At 43.7% G+C, this 19,961-nt stretch overlaps 1 protein-coding gene across 1 annotated transcript in view; it reads right to left on the reverse strand.

Moving 5' to 3' along the window:
- Positions 1-2,675: 2,675 nt before the first annotated feature.
- The window catches only part of PPP1R14D (protein phosphatase 1 regulatory inhibitor subunit 14D), a 54,597-nt gene continuing 37,311 nt past the window's right edge, over positions 2,676-19,961 (reverse strand). Inside the window, exons 2-4 of the mRNA XM_069729917.1 lie at positions 12,537-12,626; positions 7,725-7,757; positions 2,676-3,824 (exon numbers count right to left, since the gene is read on the reverse strand). Coding sequence (XP_069586018.1) covers positions 3,756-3,824; positions 7,725-7,757; positions 12,537-12,626 — 192 coding nt within the window. The 3' untranslated portion in view covers positions 2,676-3,755. The remainder of the gene's footprint in view (positions 3,825-7,724; positions 7,758-12,536; positions 12,627-19,961) is intronic.

The raw sequence follows: 19,961 nt of genomic DNA on the forward strand, positions 1-19,961 counted from the left end.
GTGGTAATGTGTTTCTATTCGACTATTCTTCTGATTGTTCCACTCCTGATTTTGGCTTACAAATACTGATTTCAAATACTGACCGTGCGAACGTGGCCTTATATAGAGGTGTTGCCTCTCATTGGAATTCTTCCTTTGTTGAAAAAAAAAGATAGAAATCATGCAATTTTCAAACTGGCTACTGGGGCTTTTTTTTAATTTATTTATTTTTCTAACGTCCAGTTGTTTCAGGAAACAACACATGTACATAGTCACACAATCTTTTGTACTGAAGTATCTAATGCGCATGTGCAAAAGTAATTGTGAATGTAGAGGAAGCAAAGTCAGCTGGGATATCACCTATTGTGATTCTATGTTATCAGCTGTATATAGAGGTGTTAGTTTATGTTCACATATCCAATAGTCACCATTTAGAATGAATCCAGTAGCAATCCATCAACAAAAATGTTTAGACACAACCTTTTTTTGTCCAGCTAAAAAAAAAATGATTTCAACATGATCTATTTTTTAACATTAACCCCTTTACCCCCAAGGGTGGTTTGCACGTTAATGACCGGGACAATTTTTACAATTCTGACCAATTTATGAGGTTATAACTCTGGAACGCTTCAACCGATCCCGGTGATTCTGATATTGTTTTCTTGTGGCATATTGTACTTCATGATAGTGGTAAAATTTCTTTGATATTACCTGTGTTTATTTGTGAAAAAAATGCAAATTTCGCGAAAATTTTGAAAATTTTGCAATTTTCCAAATTTGAGTTTTTATGCAATTAAATCACAGATATGTCACACAAAATACTTAAGTAACATTACCCACATGACTACTTTACATCAGCACAATTTTGGAACCAACATTTTTTTTGTTAGGGAGTTATAAGGGTTAAAAGTTGATCAGCGATTTTCTCATTTTTACAACACAATTTTTTTTTTTAGGGACCACATCTCATTTGAAGTCATTTTGAGGGGTCTATATGATAGAAAATAACCAAGTGTGACATCATTCTAAAAACTGCACCCATCAAGTTGCTCAAAACCACATTCCAGAAGTTTATTAACCCTTCAGGTGTTTCACAGGAATTTTTGGAATGTTTAAATAAAAATGAACATTTAACTTTTTTCACAAAAAAATTACTTCAGCTCCAATTTGTTTTATTTTACCAAGGGTAACAGGAGAAAATGGACCCCAAAAGTTGTTGTACAATTTGGCCTGAGTACATCGATACCCCATATGGGGGTAAACCACTGTTTGTGCGCATGGGAGAGCTCGGAAGGGAAGGAGCCCCATTTGACTTTTCAATGCAAAATTGACTGGAATTGAGATGGGATGCCACGTTGCGTTTGGAGAGCCCCTGATGTGCCTAAACATTGAAACCACCCACAAATGACACTATTTTGGAAAGTAGACCCCCTAAGGCAGGGGTTTCAAACTGCATTCCTCGAGGGCCACAAACCATGCGTGTTTTCAAGATTTCCTTAGCTTTGCACACCGTGCTGTAATCATTATGTGTGTAGGTGATTTATACCATTCTGCATTTGGTAAAATAGATGAAGCAGTTTTATTCTTCGGGTCAGTACGATTACAGCGATACCTTATAGAATTTTTTTATGTTTTGGCGCTTTTATACGATACAAACTATTTTATAGAAAAAATAATTATTTTTGCATCGCTTTATTCTGAGGACTATAACTTTTTTATTTTTTTGCTGATCATGCTGTATTGTGGCTCGTTTTTTGCGGGACAAGATGACGTTTTCAGCGGTACCATGGTTATTTATATCCGTCTTTTTGATTGCGTGTTATTCCACTTTTTGTTCGGCGGTATGATAAAAAAGAGGCAAAAAACTATTAATTTTTATATGGTGTTCACTGAAGGGGTTAGCTAGTGGGACAGTTTTATAGATCGGGTCGTTACGGATGCGGCGATACTAAATATGTGTACTTTTATTGTTTGTTTTTTATTTAAAGGAATGTATTTATTGGAACAATATTTTTTTTTTTAGGATTTTTTTTTTTTTTTAATTACTTTGCCCCAGGCGGGGACATCACAGCAAAGAGACAGATCGCTGATCTGACACTTTGCTGTGCACTGTGTCAGATCAGCAATCTGACATGCACAGCAGGGAGGCTTCCCGGCGCCTGCTCTGAGCAGGCGCTGGTAAGCCACCTCCCTGCAGGACCCGGATGTAGCCCCGAGGCCATTTTGGATCCGGGACTGCAGGGAGGAGGAGGTAAGGTAAGAGACCCTCCGAGCAACGCGATCACATCGCGTTGCTCCGAGGGTCTCAGGGAAGCACGCAGGGAGCCCCCTCCCTGCGCGATGCTTCCCTATACCGCCAGAACACTGAGATCATGTTTGATCGCAGTGTGCCGGGGTTAATGTGCCGAGGGCGGTCCGTGACCTCTCCTGGCACAGAGTGCCGGATGTCAGCTGCGATAGTCCCCCCCGTGAGCGCGGCTGATCGCTTTGGACGTACTATTCCGTCCTTGGGAAGTAGGGCCCACCCCACATGGACGGAATAGTACATCCAATGGTAAAAAGGGGTTAAAGTCTAATTAACGGATCCATTTTCTATAGACATCAGGTTTTCTTTCATTTGGAAAGTTTCTGTTTTCCCTAGACTTCAATGTTAAAAAAAATTGATCCAGTTGAAATCTTTTTTTTTTTTTTTTTTTAAGCTGGACAAAAATGTTGTCTGCACTACTTTTTTGTTAATTGATTGCTGCTGGATCTGTTTTAACGGATGATTACTGGACATGTAAACATTGTCTTACCTGTCATTGTAATCATGCTTCTGCTGATACGGAGACTGCTGAAAACCCTTCCTGATAAGACAGCCTAAAATGCCAGTGTGAACATTGCAAAATTACCCTTTTTTAAAAAAATATTTTGAACACGACAAAAAATGTATTTGAATGAATGGGTCTTTTTCTGACAATGGCTTCCCTAAAAATGTATGCAGTAATAAGGACATAGACCACCATGTAGTCGAGCTTTTAATGATTTCTCCCTGGCATTGACCTATTTAACATTCTGACCTGATATTGGACATGGAGATTGAAATCTGTCAGTAATTGCTCCCTTTCTCCAATAATTCCTGTTACTAATTCTCCTATTATATCTGAGTGTGCTGTCGGTGACTTACACAGTGAGTAATGCTCTAAGAGAGTTTAATATATTAATCGCTTTCAACAACTTTCCGTTTTTTTTTTCTCAGCATAAGCAGAGTGTCATATGAAATCCTACTTGCACATCAACTTTCCAGTGATCGACGCTACTGTTCATATTAAAAAAGGAGATACTTTTTCTCAAAAACTGCACTATCTTTGCCCTAAACCAGGTCTGAAAATCAAACCAGACCCTTAATTATGGTTCTAACCGGAAGGGCAGATAGTCCTGATGATTGTTTCCTACTCCATATGCTTTACCGTTTCAATGTAGCTCCTATAAAGAAGGATTTCGGCACAGGTCCTCAAAGGGATGGGGGGTCCAACCAGGGATGAGATTTTCTTTTCCAGTAGATCCATAGGGTGGCTCTTTGGTAAAGTTATACTTTGGCTCTGCGCCATTCTCCTCGGGATACAAAGATCTTGTTTCTAATCTAAAATTAATTTGGGGGTTTATTTACACAATGCAGTTCTCAAAATCAGTGCCAAAAAGTACGACATACCAGCAGCGTGCACTGCTAATAATGCAATGAATAATGCACTGCTAATTCCCCTCCCCCGGTCTATAATTAGGACCCTAATCTTCAGTCATTTGTGCTGTAAATATGGTAGTTTCCGCAATCCTTTTAGACGCTCCAGCAGCTCCAAGATAAATTCCTAGAATAGAGAATCAGATTTAGCATTCTTATTGCACATTCATCTACAGAGTTAGATTTGTAAACCAAAACTCCGGTTGGAATTCTCTTCCTGAGTAATAATAATCTTTATTTATATAGCGCCAACATATTCCGCAGCGCTTTACAGTTTAACAGCTTCAAACACAACAGTCATAAGTAACAATGTTAACAATACAATAATTAAAGCAACACAAGATGACCCTGCTCGTGAGAGCTTACAATCTACAATGAGGTGGGGAGATACAAAGTACAGGTGTGTATTTACAATGATGTATTTACAATGATGGTCCAGCTATCTTCAGGGGGTGGGAGATAGATGGAAGTAGTGAATGGGCTACACACACACACAAAATAACTGATTAGGGAACATAATAGGCCAGTCTGAACAAATGTGTTTTGAGCGAGCGCCTAAAACTATGCAAATTGTGGATGGTCCTAATTTTTTGGGGTAGAGGATTGGCGCCGCATGGGAGAAGTCTTGTAGTCGGGAGTGGGAGGTACGGATTAGTGCAGAGGTTAGTCGAAAGTCATTTGCAAAGCGCAGAGTTCGGTTAGGGTACCGTCACACAGTGCAATTTTCATCGCTACGACGGTACGATCCGTGACGCTCCAGCGTCGTAACAATATCGCTCCAGCGTCGTAGACTGCTGTCACACTTTGCAATCTACGACGCTGGAGCGATTATTTCATGACGTATGTGCGATGTAGAAGCCGTTGGTTACTATGCGCACATCGTATACGATATATGTTACACCATGCAATCATGCCGCCACAGCGGGACACTAGACGACGAAAGAAAGTTTCAAACGATCTGCTACGACGTACGATTCTCAGCGGGGTCCCTGATCGCAGGAGCGTGTCAGACACTGCGATCTCGTAACTATATCGCTCGAACGTCACGAATCGTGCCGTCGTAGCGATCAAAATTGCACTGTGTGACGGTACCCTTAGGCTGATAGACAGAAATGAGGGAGGAGATGTAAGGGGGTGCCGCACTGTGAAGAGCTTTGTGGGTGAGAACAAGTATTTTGAATTAATGACTGGCGAAGAGCGGACGCGTTTGAGTAACGATTAGCTAGATAGACGACCCTGGCTGCTGCATTAAGCATAGACTGGAGAGGGGAAAGCTGCTGCTGGGGTGTTATTATGGTGAGGGAAATGTCAGGTTTAAGGAGGTTAGTAGATGGTGGGAGCAGAAGAAGTTCAGTTTTGGAGAGGTTGAGTTTCAGATAGAGAGCGGACATGATGTCTGAGACTGCGGACAGACAGTCAGTGGCGTTCTGTAGTACAGCAGGAGTAAGGCCAGGGGATGATGTGTATAGTTGTGTGTCGTCGGCATAAAGATGGTACTGAAAGGCAATTCTGCTGATGGTCTGTCCAATTGGGCCGGGTAGAGGGAGAAGAGATGGGGGCCAAGGACTGAGCCCTGGGGTACCCCGACAGTGAGAGGAAGAGGAGATGAAGTGGAGCCAGAGAACAGAACACTGAAGGAGCGGTCAGAAAGCTAGGAGGAGAACCAGGAGAGAGCAGTGTCCTTAATGCCAAGTGACTGGAGCCTAGAGAGTAAGAGAGGGTAGTCAACAGTGTCGAAAGCTGCAGAAAGATCGAGAAGAATGAGCAGAGAGTGGTCACCATTACATTTTGCTGTCAGAAGGTCGTTGGTCACATTGATGAGTGCAGTTTCTGTCGAGTGTAGGGGGCGGAAGCCGGACTGTGAAGGGTCTAGGAGGGAGTGAATGGAGCGGTAACGGGTAAGGCGGAGTAGACTAGGTGCTCCAAGAGTTTAGAGATGAAGGAGAGATTGGAGACCGGCCTGTAGTTTTTTGTGCAGGATGGGTCGAGGGTGGGTTTCTTTAGTAATGGAGTAATTAATGTTTGGAGGAGGACGGGAAAATGCCTGAGGAGAGTGAGAGATTAAAGATTGTAGTTAGGTGAGTAGTGACGACTGGAGAGAGAAACTGGAGGAGATGAGAGGGAATGGGGTCGGTAGAGCATGTAGTCAGACGAGAAGAGAGGAGCCTGGAGACTTCTTCTGTGATGGGATCAAATGCGGAGAGTGAGCCAGGGGAGATGCAGGGAGGGATGGGAGTCACTGAACTTGGTGATTGGGAGTGGATTTCCTGATGGATATTGTCTATTTTCTCTATAAAGTCGGAAGCCAGGTCATCAGCACAAATGTCTGTGATAGGGTCTTGTGCTTTTGGCCTGAGGAGGGGGTGACAGGTGTCAAAAAGTTTCTTGGGGTTGTTGGCTAGTGAGGAGAATAAGGGTGGTGTAGTAGGACTGTTTGGCGAGGTGAAGGGCAGAGTTATAGGTCCTTAACATAAATTTGAAGAGGATGAAGTCTTCTGGTGTGCGAGTTTTCCTCCTTAAGCGTTCAGCACTCCTAGAGCATCGCTGGAGAAATCGGGTTTGCAATGGGCTGTTGCACTCTGTTTTTTGGAGGTTTTGAGGGGGAGGGGAGCTGCTTGGTCAAGGGTGCTTCAGTGTCGTTGTAGTGATGTACAGCCAGATCAGGACAGGAAAAAGAAGAGACTGGGGACAATGATGAGTGTAGGGAGTCTGAAAGTGTATGAGGGTTAATGGCATGTAGATTTCTGAATGTGTGGTAGGTAGGAGAGTGCTGGGGTGGGCGAGGAATTGTGAGTGTGAAGGATAGAATGTTGTGGCCAGAGAGGGGAAGCGGTGAGTTATCCAGGTAGGAGATTGAACAGAGCTGGACAAAGACCAGGTCCAGGGTGTTACCGTCTTTGTGTGTTTCAGTGGTTGAGAGCTGTGAGAGGCTTAGAGAAGTGGTTAGTGACTAATTATAATACCTAACTGTGAGGAGGGAGTACAGACATGGTTGTGTCACAGTAAAAATACCTGTTATGAGAAAAGAGGTAACAACCAAGAGTGCTCCTTTTAACTGTTCAACATTTGTTCAACCATATGTGACAAATGATCCATCTAAAGCAGAGGTGTCAAACTGCAACCCTCAAGGGCTGCAAACAGGTCATGTTTTCAGGATTTCCTTGTACTGCACAGGTGATAATTTAATCACCTACACACATAATGATTACAGCACTTTGTGCAAAGCTAAGGAAATCTTGAAAACACGCATGGTTTGTGGCCCTCGAGGAATGCAGTTTGACACCCCTGATCTAAAGGGTCCATTTTCAGGCCATTCACAAGCGCCAATTGTCTATTAACAGGTCGATTGGTGATCATTTACTGGCAGCTGACATATTACTGATGGGAGCAGAATAGAGTTGGTGGGAATCGAATCCCAAGATTTGGTTTATCAGCCACATAACTAATCTATGGCCGTCGGACAGGAGCCATGAGAACCACCTGACGGCATACCAAGCTCACAGCAGACAAGGCAATACCATATACATAATACAACTACAAGCCATAACAATTAGTATTCAGGGCATTACTCCCTGGGCTGCTCAGTTTTACTGAGCGATAGGAAGTTTTCCTAGCACCTTTTCTTTTTCCCAAGGTCTTGTTAATACTGTCCATGAAAAAAAACTAATCTCAAACTGACGGCACTCGGACCGATGTTAGTTAATTGGACTTTTCCGATGACCGTTCTTTCACAGGGACCGAATGTCTGTGCTAGAAGAAAAAAAATCACAGCATGCACTAGTCTGTTACAGATGTCAGAAGTCTATGGGTGTGCAAAAAAGTACAATCAGATCCCATGTGGATCATCTGTATATATTACCATTATTAACATAGGAAACGGTTTTTGCCCCTGTAATTTTATTCACCCTTGATGTTTAAACCAAAAAAATAAAAATGTGTAGTTTGTTTATTATACGCTTATGTGAACTTAGCTTAAGGCTCCAGTGCTGTAATATTATTTTGCTTTCAGACGGGCTGTGATACTCACGTCTGTAGGTCTGGTACACTCCTGAAGGATGTCCTGAGGATACAAAAATAAACGTGATCAGGTACATATAATGGAGAACAATGGGGTACACTTACTATTTCCGTCTTTTTTTTTTTTAAAGCTATTAAACAAACTGTGCCTTACTCACTCTCCCCAGGTCCAATGCTAAGTCTCTGCTGCTCCCATTACTGACTGGTTGTCGACCGGATGCCAGCACTGCAATCAGTGAGCTGAGCTGCTAATGCCGTCTACTCTATCTCAGGTGTTGCCTGTCGGTGATATCAGCGCAGTAGGTGATAACAGTCACCAGGAGCAGTGGTAGCGATACAGTGCTGAACCCAAGGAGGGTGAGTAGCCAGGGTACCCCTTTTAAGGACTATTTTCATAGATGTGTATTGTTGGATAAAGTTTGTAAATCCAAGCAATTTTGCAATTTACTGTTCATTAAAATTTAAAGCCGTTTTAGAGATATTAAAACTTTTGTTTACAGCTTATTGTCTAGGAAACCGACCACCTCTGCTGGGAAGCAGTAGTGGTCTATAGGTGTTCTAATCTTATTGAGCTTCTATGCATTCCTCTGAAGTTGGCCAGGATCGCTGGAGCGCACTGTTAGCTCCTAATCCCAGCCAGCATGAGTTCAGAAGTGGTCAGTCTCCTAGACAACGATCTGTAAACTAAAAAAAGGGTTAATATCTCAAGAAACTTCAATAAGCAGTAAATTGCAAAAGTGCTTGTATGTACAAGCTCTATCCATCAATACCCATATGTGAAGATGGGAATAATCCCTTTAAGAAAATTGTTCCTTTCTCCAGATATAAGCCAGGCAGATCCAGTTCCAGCTAGTTTCCAATACAAGAGAGGATGGTTTATAATGAAGATGGCGTATAAGGAGGATGACATATAAAGAGGATGGCGTGTAAGGAGGGTGGCATATAAGGAGGATGACATGTAAGGATGGTGGTTTATAAGGAGGATGGCGTATAAGGAGGGTGGCTTATAACGAGTATGGCGTATAATTATAAGGAGGATGACATGTAAGGAGGGTGGCTTATAAGGAGGATGGCGTGTAAGGATGGTGGCTTATAACAAGGATGGCGTATAAGGAGGATGGCATGTAAGGATGGTGGCTTATAAGGAGGATGGCGTGAAAGGATGGTGGCTTATAAGGAGGATGGCGTGAAAGGATGGTGGCTTATAAGGAGGATGTCGTATAAGGAAGATGGCGTATAAGGAGGGTGGCTTATAAGGAGGATGGCATATAAGGATGGTGGCTTATAAGGAGGGTGGCTTATAAGAAGGTTGGCATATAAGGAGGATGGCGTGAAAGGATGGTGGCTTATAAGGAGGATGTCGTATAAGGAAGATGGCGTATAAGGAGGGTGGCGTATAAGGAGGGTGGCTTATAAGGAGGATGGCGTTTAAGGAGGATGACGTGTAAGGAGGGTGGCGTATAAGGAGAATGGCTTATAGGGAAGATGGCTTGTAAGGAGGATAGCGTATAAGGAGGATGGCGTGAAAGGAGGGTGACTTATAAGGAGGATGGCGTATAAGGAGGGTGGCTTATAAGGAAGATAACAAGTAAGGAGGGTGTTGTGTAAGAAGGGTGGCTTATAAGGATGCATGGCATGTAAGGATGGTGGCTTATAAGGAGGATGGCGTGTAAGGATGGTGGCTTATAAGGAGGATGGCATGTAAGGATGGTGGGTTATAAGGAGGTTGGCATATAAGGAGGATGACGTGTAAGGACGGTGGCGTATAAGGAGAATGGCGTGTAAGGAGGATGGTGTATAAGGAGGGTGGCTTGTAAGGACGATGGCTTGTAAGGAGGATGGCGTATAAGGAGGATGGCGTGAAAGGAGGGTGGCTTATAAGGAGGATGGCGTATAAGGAGGGTGGCTTATAAGGAGGTTGTCGTATAAGGTGGGTGGCGTATAAGGAGGATGGCGTATAAGGAGGGTGGCTTATAAGGAGGATGGCGTATAAGGAGGGTGGCTTATAAGGAGGATGGCATGTAAGGATGGTGGCTTATAAAGAAGGATGGCGTGTAAGGATGGTGGCTTATAAGGAGGATGGCATGTAAGGATGGTGGCGTATAAGGAGGATGGCGTGAAAGGATGGTGGCTTATAAGGAGGATGTCGTATAAGGAAGATGGCTTATAAGGAGGGTGGCTTATAAGGAGGATGGCTTGTAAGGAGGGTGGCTTATAATGAGGGTGGCTTATAATGAGGGTGGCGTATAAGGAGGATGGCGTATAAGGAGGGTGGCTTATAAGGAGGATGACATGTAAGGATGGTGGCTTATAACGAGTATGGCGTATAATTATAAGGAGGATGACATGTAAGGAGGGTGGCTTATAACGAGGATGGCGTATAAGGAGGATGGCATGTAAGGATGGTGGCTTATAAAGGAGGATGGCGTGTAAGGAGGGTGGCGAATGAAGAGAATGGCGTGTAAGTAGGATGGTGTATAAGGAGGGTGGCTTATAAGGAGGTTGGCGTATAAGGAGGATGGCGTATAAGGAGGGTGGCTTATAAGGAGGTTGGCGTATAAGGAGAGTGGCTTATAAGGAGGATGGCTTATAAGGAGGTTGGCGTATAAGGAGGATGGCGTGTAAGGAGGGTGTCCTGTAAGGAGGGTGGCTTATAAGGAGGATGGCATGTAAGGATGGTGGCTTATAAGGAGGATGGCGTGAAAGGATGGTGGCTTATAAGGAGGATGTCGTATAAGGAAGATGGCGTATAAGGAGGGTGGCTTATAAGGAGGATGGCATATAAGGATGGTGGCTTATAAGGAGGGTGGCTTATAAGAAGGTTGGCATATAAGGAGGATGGCGTGAAAGGATGGTGGCTTATAAGGAGGATGTCGTATAAGGAAGATGGCTTATAAGGAGGGTGGCGTATAAGGAGGGTGGCTTATAAGGAGGATGGCGTTTAAGGAGGATGACGTGTAAGGAGGGTGGCGTATAAGGAGAATGGCTTGTAAGGAGGATGGTGTATAAGGAGGGTGGCTTATAAGGAAGATGGCTTGTAAGGAGGATAGCGTATAATGAGGATGGCGTGAAAGGAGGGTGACTTATAAGGAGGATGGCGTATAAGGAGGGTGGCTTATAAGGAAGATAACAAGTAAGGAGGGTGTTGTGTAAGAAGGGTGGCTTATAAGGATGCATGGCATGTAAGGATGGTGGCTTATAAGGAGGATGGCGTGTAAGGATGGTGGCTTATAAGGAGGATGGCATGTAAGGATGGTGGGTTATAAGGAGGTTGGCATATAAGGAGGATGACGTGTAAGGACGGTGGCGTATAAGGAGAATGGCGTGTAAGGAGGATGGTGTATAAGGAGGGTGGCTTGTAAGGACGATGGCTTGTAAGGAGGATGGCGTGAAAGGAGGGTGGCTTATAAGGAGGATGGCGTATAAGGAGGGTGGCTTATAAGGAGGTTGTCGTATAAGGTGGGTGGCGTATAAGGAGGATGGCGTATAAGGAGGGTGGCTTATAAGGAGGGTGGCGTATAAGGAGGATGGCGTATAAGGAGGGTGGCTTATAAGGAGGATGGCATGTAAGGATGGTGGCTTATAAAGGAGGATGGCGTGTAAGGATGGTGTCCTGTAAGGATGGTGGCTTATAAAGGAGGATGGCGTGTAAGGATGGTGGCTTATAAGGAGGATGGCATGTAAGGATGGTGGCGTATAAGGAGGATGGCGTGAAAGGATGGTGGCTTATAAGGAGGATGTCGTATAAGGAAGATGGCTTATAAGGAGGGTGGCTTATAAGGAGGGTGGCTTATAATGAGGGTGGCGTATAAGGAGGATGGCGTATAAGGAGGGTGGCTTATAAGGAGGTTGGCGTATAAGGAGGATGGCGTATAAGGAGGATGACGTGTAAGGAGGGTGGCGTACAAGGAGAATGGCGTGTAAGGAGGATGGTGTATAAGGAGGGTGACTTATAAGGACGATGGCTTGTAAGGAGGATGGCGTATAAGGAGGATGGCATGAAAGGATGGTGGCTTATAAGGAGGGTGCCGTATAAGGAGGATGGCTTGTAAGGAGGGTGGCTTATAAGGAGGGTGGCATATAAGGAGGGTGGCTTATAAGGAGGTTGGCATATAAGGAGGGTGGCTTATGAGGAGGTTGGCGTATAAGGAGGATGGCGTATAAGGAGGATGACGTGTAAGGAGGGTGGCGTATAAGGAGAATGGCGTGTAAGGAGGATGGTGTATAGGGAGGGTGGCGTGAAAGGAGGGTGGCTTATAAGGAGGATGGCGTATAAGGTAGATGGCGTGAAAGGATGGTGGCTTATAAGGAGGGTGCCGTATAAGGAGGATGGCTTGTAAGGATGGTGGCGTATAAGGAGGGTGGCGTATAAGGAGGGTGGCGTATAAGCAGGTTGGCGTATAAGGAGGTTGGCGTATAAGGAGGATGGCGTATAAGGAGGGTGGCTTATAAGGAGGATGGCGTATAAGGGGGATGGTTTAAAAGGAGGATGGCAAATAAGGAGGGTGCCGCATAAGGAGGGTGGCGCATACGGAGGGTGCCGTATAAGGAGGATGGCGTATAAGGAGGGTACCGTATAAGGAGGGTGGCGCATAAGGGTGCCTTATAAGGACAATGCTTACTTACTCATTTCAATAGCTCAGCCCGTCCCCTTGTCCGTCACGACTGATGCACAGAACTTGGTGAGCAAATTCCATCAGCTAGCTGACTATAACATTACATTTTCTCATCCTGGAATAACTTCTTTCAGCTAAAGAGCAAGTCTCACAGCATTATTACTAAAATAGTTTGGATTTTGGAATATAAACTATAGATCCAGTACCTGAAGTTTAGATTTTTTCTCCTCAAATGAAAGATCGAGTAGATCATCAATGTCAATGTCGGGCTCAGCAGCTTCATCCCGCAGCTCCTCCTGTTATAGCACGTTTAAAGCAAACATGTCATTTTGATTGCTAGCAAAGAGCACAAGTTACTTTTCCTGGAGGAAAAAAACTACTATTAGTTATTTTATTTAACACTAGCTGACGAGCCCGGCGTTGCCTGGGCATAGTAAATATCTGTGGTTAGTTATAGCACGTCACTTCTCTTATTTTCCCATCACGCCTCTCATTTTCCCAATCACATCTTTCATTTTCCCCCTCATATCTCTCATTTTCTCCCTTACACCTCTCATTTTCTCCCTCACTCCTCTCATTCCCCCCTAACACTTGTCATTTCGACCTCACATCTGTCATTTTCCGATCACTCCACTATTTTCCCTCACTCCTCTTTCGACCTCACATCTGTCATTTTCCGATCACTCCACTATTTTCCCTCACTCCTCTCATTTTGCACTCACACCTTTTCATTTTCACCTCAGTATATACATGTTTGTCATCTCCCTTATATATAGTATACACCTGTATGTCATCTCCTGTATATAGTATATACCTGTATGTCATCTCCCCTGTATATATAATATACCTGCTGTGTGTCATCTCCCCTGTATATAGTATATACCTGTATGTCATCTTCTATATATAGTATATACCTGTATGTCATCTCCTTCTATATATAGTATATACCTGTATGTCATCTCCTCCTGTATATAGTATATACCTGTGTGTCATCTCCCCTGTATATAGTATATATCTGTGTGTCATCTCCTCCTGTATATAGTATGCGCGTGGCGATTTTTGAGCGGCGACTTTTGTGTTTCGACTTTTATGTGGCGAGGTTGGTGTATTTGTGGTGTTGAGGGTAATATGTGTTCAAGCACATGGTAGTGTGTGGCGCATTTTGTGTGTGTTCATATCCCCGTGTGTGGTGAGTATCCCATGTCGGGGCCCCACCTTAGCAACTGTACGGTATATACTCTTTGGCGCCATCGCTCTCATTCTTTAAGTCCCCCTTGTTCACATCTGGCAGCTGTCAATTTGCCTCCTACACTTTTCCTTTCATTTTTTCCCATTATGTAGATAGGGGCAAAATTGTTTGGTGAATTGGAAAGCGCGGGGTTAAAATTTCACCTCACAACATAGCCTATGACGCTCTCGGGGTCCAGACGTGTGACTGTGCAAAATTTTGTGGCTGTAGCTGCGACGGTGCAGATGCCAATCCCGGACATACATACACACATACACACACACATACACACATTCAGCTTTATATAGTAGACTAGCTGAAGAGCCCGGCGTTGCCTGGGCATAGTAAATATCTGTGGTTAGTTATAGCACGTCACTTTTCTTATTTTCCCATCACGCCTCTCATTTACCCCCTCACATCTCTCATTTTCTCCCTCACACCTCTCATTTTCTCCCTCACTCCTCTCATTCCCCCCTAACACTTGTCATTTCGACCTCACATCTGTCATTTTCCGATCACTACACTATTTTCCCTCACTCCTCTCATTTTGCACTCACACCTTTTCATTTTCACCTCATACCTCTCATTTTCACCTCAGTATATACATGTTTGTCATCTCCCTTATATATAGTATACACGTGTATGTCATCTCCTGTATATAGTATATACCTGTATGTCATCTCCCCTGTATATAGTATATACCTGCTGTGTGTCATCTCCCCTGTATATAGTATATACCTGTATGTCATCTCCTCCTATATATAGTATATACCTGTATGTCATCTCCTCCTATATATAGTATATACCTGTATGTCATCTCCTCCTATATATAGTATATACCTGTATGTCATCTCCTTCTATATATAGTATATACCTGTATGTCATCTCCTCCTGTATATAGTATATACCTGTGTGTCATCTCCCCTGTATATAGTATATATCTGTGTGTCATCTCCTCCTGTATATAGTATATACCTGTATGTCATCTTCTATATATATAGCATATACCTGTATGTCATCTCCTCCTGTATATAGTATATACCTGTAGGTAATCTGCTCCTGTATATAGTATATACCTGTGTGTCATCTCCTCCTGTATTTAGTATATACCTGTATGTCATCTCCTCCTGTATATAGTATGTACCTGTATGTCATCTCCTCCTCTATATAGTATATACCTGTGTGTTATCTCTCCTGTATATAGTATATTTCTGTGTGTCATCTCCCCTGTATATAGTATATACCTGTGTGATCTCCTGTATTAGACCTCGTTAACACGTTATTTGCTCAGTATTTTTACCTCAGTATTTGTAAGATAAATTGGCAGCCTGATAAATCCCCAGCCAACAGGAAGCCCTCCCCCTGGCAGTATATATTAGCTCACACATACACATAATAGACAGGTCATGTGACTGACAGCTGCTGTATTTCCTATATGGTACATTTGTTGCTCTTGTAGTTTGTCTGCTTATTAATCAGATTTTTATTTTTGAAGGCTAATACCAGACTTGTGTGTGTTTTAGGGTGAGTTTCGTTTGTCAAGTTGTGTGTGTTGAGTTGTGTGTGGCGACATGCATGTAGCGACTTTTGTGAGATGAGTTTTGTGTGGCAACATGCGTGTAGCAACTTTTTGTGTGTCGAGTTGCATGTAACAGGTTAGTATAGCAAGTTGTGTGCAGCAAGTTTTGCGCATGGCGAGTTTTGCACGTGGTGAGTTTTATGTCTGGTGCCTTTTGAGTATGTGCAAGTTTTGTGTGAGGCAACTTTTGCATGTGTTGCAAATTTTGTGCATGTGGCAATTTTTCCGCGTGTGCAAGTTTTGCGTGTGGCGAGTTTTCCATGAGGTGAGTTTTGCACTTGTGGCGAGTTTTGCGTGAGCCTAGTTTTTGCATGTGGCGAGTTTTGCGCGTGGCGAGTTTTGAGCGGCGACTTTTGTGTTTCGACTTTTATGTGGCGAGGTTGGTGTATGTGTGGTGAAATGTGTGCTGAGGGTGGTATATGTGTTCAAGCACGTGGTAGTGTGTGGCGCATTTTGTGTGTGTGTTCATATCCCCATGTGTGGTGAGTATCCCATGTCGGGGCTCCACCTTAGCAACTGTACGGTATATACTCTTTTGCGCCATCGCTCTCATTCTTTAAGTCCCCCTTGTTCACATCTGGCAGCTGTCAATTTGCCTCCAACACTTTTCCTTTCACTTTTCCCCATTATGTAGATAGGGGAAAAATAGTTTGGTGAATTGGAAAGTGCGGAGTTAAAATTTCACCTCACAACATAGCCTATGACGCTCTCAGGGTCCAGACGTGTGACTGTGCAAAATTTTGTGGCTGTAGCTGCGACGCCTCCAACACTTTTCATTTCACTTTTTCCCCATTATGTAGATAGGGGCAAAATTGTTTGGTGAATTGGAAAGCGCGGGGTTAAAATTTCACCTCACAACGTAGCCTATGACGCTCTCAGGGTCCAGACGTGTGACTGTGCAAAATTTTGTTGCTGTAGCTGCGACGCTTCCAACATTTTTCCTTTCACTTTTTTCCCCATTATGTAGATAGGGGCAAAATTGTTTGGTGAATTGGAACGCGCGGGGTTAAAATTTCGCCTCACAATATAGCCTATGACGCTCTCGGGGTCCAGACGTGTGACTGTGCAAAATTTTGTGGCTGTAGCTGCGACGGTGCAGATGCCAATTCCGGACATACACACACACACACACACACACACACACACACACACACACACACACACACACACACACACACACACACACACACACACACACACACACACATATACACACACACACACACACACACACACACACACACACACACACACACACATTCAGCTTTATATAGTAGATATCATATTGATAAGGAAAGAATCAATTAAACATATGTAAAGGGATTGTTTGGCCATACACATTAGATACTGCCGATGAATGGCGGTTTGGCCAGTAGCCATCTTGACTGTCTCATACATAGAAGCATTAGTAAGGCCAAGGGCTCCTGTGTTTACTATGAGAACAAAGTTATCCACAGTCTGTAATTGGTCATGCCAGATCCTTGACTTCCCCCAAAATCTATTTTCCAGGGCCCCCAAACACAGGTATATAAGGGTACAGGAAAGATAAAGATTGAGGCATTAAGAGTCCGGCATGTCCGATTACAGACTACCTATTATTTTGTTCTATTTTATTAAGCTGGTTCACTTATTATTTATTCGTATAATTATATATATATTGTGTGTGTGTGTGTGTGTGTGTGTGTGTGTATGTATATATATATATATATATATATATATATATATATATATATATATATAACAATAATATATATAAATAAAATGATATGTGTAAATATAGTTACCGTATATACTCGAGTATAAGCCGAGATTTTCAGCCCAAATTTTGGGGCTGAAAGTGCCCCTCTCGGCTTATGCTCGAGTCACGGTGGGCGGCAGGGTCGGTGGGTGAGGGGGAGAGGGCGCTGAGGCATACTTACCTAGTCCCAGCGATCCTCGCGCTGTCCCTGCCGTCCCACGGTCTTCAGGTGCTGCAGCTCTTCCCCTCTTCAGCGGTCACGTGGGACCGCTCATTAGAAAAATGAATATGGACTCCACTCCCATAGGGGTGGAGCCGCATATTCATTTCTCTAATCAGCGGTAACGGTGACCGCTGATAGATGAAGAGGCTGCGGCACCGAAGACCAGCTGTCCGGGAGAAGGAGCGGGATGCGGGGAGCAGGAAGTATGTCATATTTACCTATCCCCGTTCCACACGCCGGGCGTTGCTCCATCTTCCCGGCGCCTCTCCGCTCTGACTGTGCAGGTCAGAGGGCGCGATGACGCATATAGTGTGTGCGCCACCCTCTGCCTGATCAGTCAGTGCGGAGAGACGCCGAGACCGGACGCTGAAGAGCAGCAAGCAAGAGAGGTGAGTATGTGTGTTTTTTTTTTTTATTGCAGCAGCAGCAGCAATGGCAGAGCTTTCTATGGTACATCAATGGGGCAATAATGAACGGCGCAGAGCACTATATGGCACAGCTATGGGACAAAAATGAACGGTGCAGAGCACTACATGGCACAGCTATGGGGCAAGAATGAACGGTGCAGAGCACTATATGGCACAGCTATGGGACAAAAATGAACGGTGCAGAGCACTATATGGCAGAGCTATGGGACAAAAATGAACGGTGCAGAGCACTATATGGCACAGCTATGGGGCAATGAACGGTGCAGAGCACTATATGGCAGAGCTATGGGACAAAAATGAACGGTGCAGAGCACTATATGGCACAGCTATGGGGCAATGAACGGTGCAGAGCACTATATGGCATAGCTATGGGGCAATAATGAACGGTGCAGAGCACTATATGGCACAGCTATGGGACAAAAATGAACGGTGCAGAGCACTATATGGCATATCTATGGGACAAAAATGAACGGTGCAGAGCACTATATGGCACAGCTATGGGGCAATGAACGGTGCAGAGCACTATATGGAATAGCTATGGGGCAATAATGAACGGTGCAGAGCACTATATGGCACATCTATGGGGCAATAATGAACGGTGCAGAGCACTATATGGCACATCTATGGGGCAATAATGAACGGTGCAGAGCACTATATGGCACAGCTATGGGGCAATAATGAACGGTGCAGAGCACTATATGGCACAGCTATGGGGCAATAAGAACTGTATGGAGCATTGTATATGTGGCACATTTTTATATAGAGCATCTTATGGGCCCATCATGAACTGTATGGAGCATTATATGAGGCTCCTGATTCAATATGGATATTTTTTTTATGTTACTATACATGTATACATATTTTAGGTTTTATTTTGGTTTTAGTGATTTTGCCCGGGCCTCTTTATGGATCGCTGTTTGTTGATTGTATTGGTCCACAGTAACTAAGGGACCTTTTAGTTCTATCATATACCATTAAGTGCCACGGTATCGCATATTTATCTCTGTTCTATTGTACTCCCTTATGCGCGGTCTCTATTACTCCTTTTTTTCCTATCCTTCGTTTACACCAGGAGTGGCGTTTCCCTGGTTTTGAGTCCAGCTGCAAAGGGTTTTTACTTTGAGGTTGAGTAAGCGCTGGTGTGTTTAGTATCATATGGATATTCAAAAACACTTAAGAAAACTGATGTCTCAATTAATTTTACTTTTATTGGTATCTATTTTTATTTTTGACATTAACCGGTAGCTGCCTCATTTCCCACCCTAGGCTTATACTCGAGTCAATAAGTTTTCCCAGTTTTTTGTGGCAAAATTAGGGGGGGTCGGCTTATACTCGGGTCGGCTTATACTCGAGTATATACGGTAAATAAAACAAAATGATGTGTATGCATACCGTATATACTTGAGTATAAGCCGACCTGAGTATAAGCCGACCCCCCTAATTTTGCCACAAAAAACTGGGAAAACTTAATGACTCGAGTATAAGCCTAGGTTGGGAAATGCAGCAGCTACCGGTAAATGTCAAAAGTAAAAATAGTTACCAATAAAAGTAAAAAAAAAAAATAGATACCAATAAAATTAATTGAGACATCAGTAGGTTAAGTGTTTTTGAATATCCATAGTGAATCAGGAGCCCCATATAATGCTCCATAAAGTTCATTATGGCCCCATAAGATGCTCCATATTAAAATATGCCCCATATAATCCTGCATAAAGGTTAATAATGGCCCCATAAGATGCTCCATAGACATATTTGCCCAATATAATGCTGCACAAATGCTGATTATGTCCCCATAAGATGCTCCATAAAGATATTTGCCCCATATAGTGCTGCACAAACGTTATGGCCCCTTATAGTGCTGCACAAACGTTATGGCCCCTTATAGTGCTGCACAAACGTTATGGCCCCTTATAGTGCTGCACAAACGTTATGGCCCCATATAATGCTGCACAATCGTTATGGCCCCATATAGTGCTGCACAATCATTATTGCCCCATATAGTGCTGCACAAACGTTATGGCCCCATATAGTGCTGCACAAACGTTATGGCCCCATATAGTGCTGCACAAACATTATGGCCCCATATAGTGCTGCACAAACGTTATGGCCCCATATAATGCTGCACAAAAGTTATGGCCCCATATAGTGCTGCACAAACATTATGGCCCCATATAGTGCTGCACAAACGTTATGGCCCCATAGATGCTCCATACAGACACTTGCCCCATTTGCTGTGATAAAAATAAATAAATCACACACTCACCTCTGCGTCGCTCAGGCCCTGGCGCTTTCAATATTCACGTGCTGATCATTCCGGCGCCGCTCCATCTTCAGCACTGACTTTCAGGCAGAGGACGCGCACTAACTACGTCACGGCGCCCTCTGACCTGAGCGCCACTGCTGAAGATGGAGCGGCGCCGAAACGAGGAGCAGGT

Source organism: Ranitomeya imitator, chromosome 1 (genome assembly GCF_032444005.1).
Source record: "Ranitomeya imitator isolate aRanImi1 chromosome 1, aRanImi1.pri, whole genome shotgun sequence".
Classification (NCBI taxonomy): Eukaryota; Metazoa; Chordata; class Amphibia; order Anura; family Dendrobatidae; genus Ranitomeya; species Ranitomeya imitator.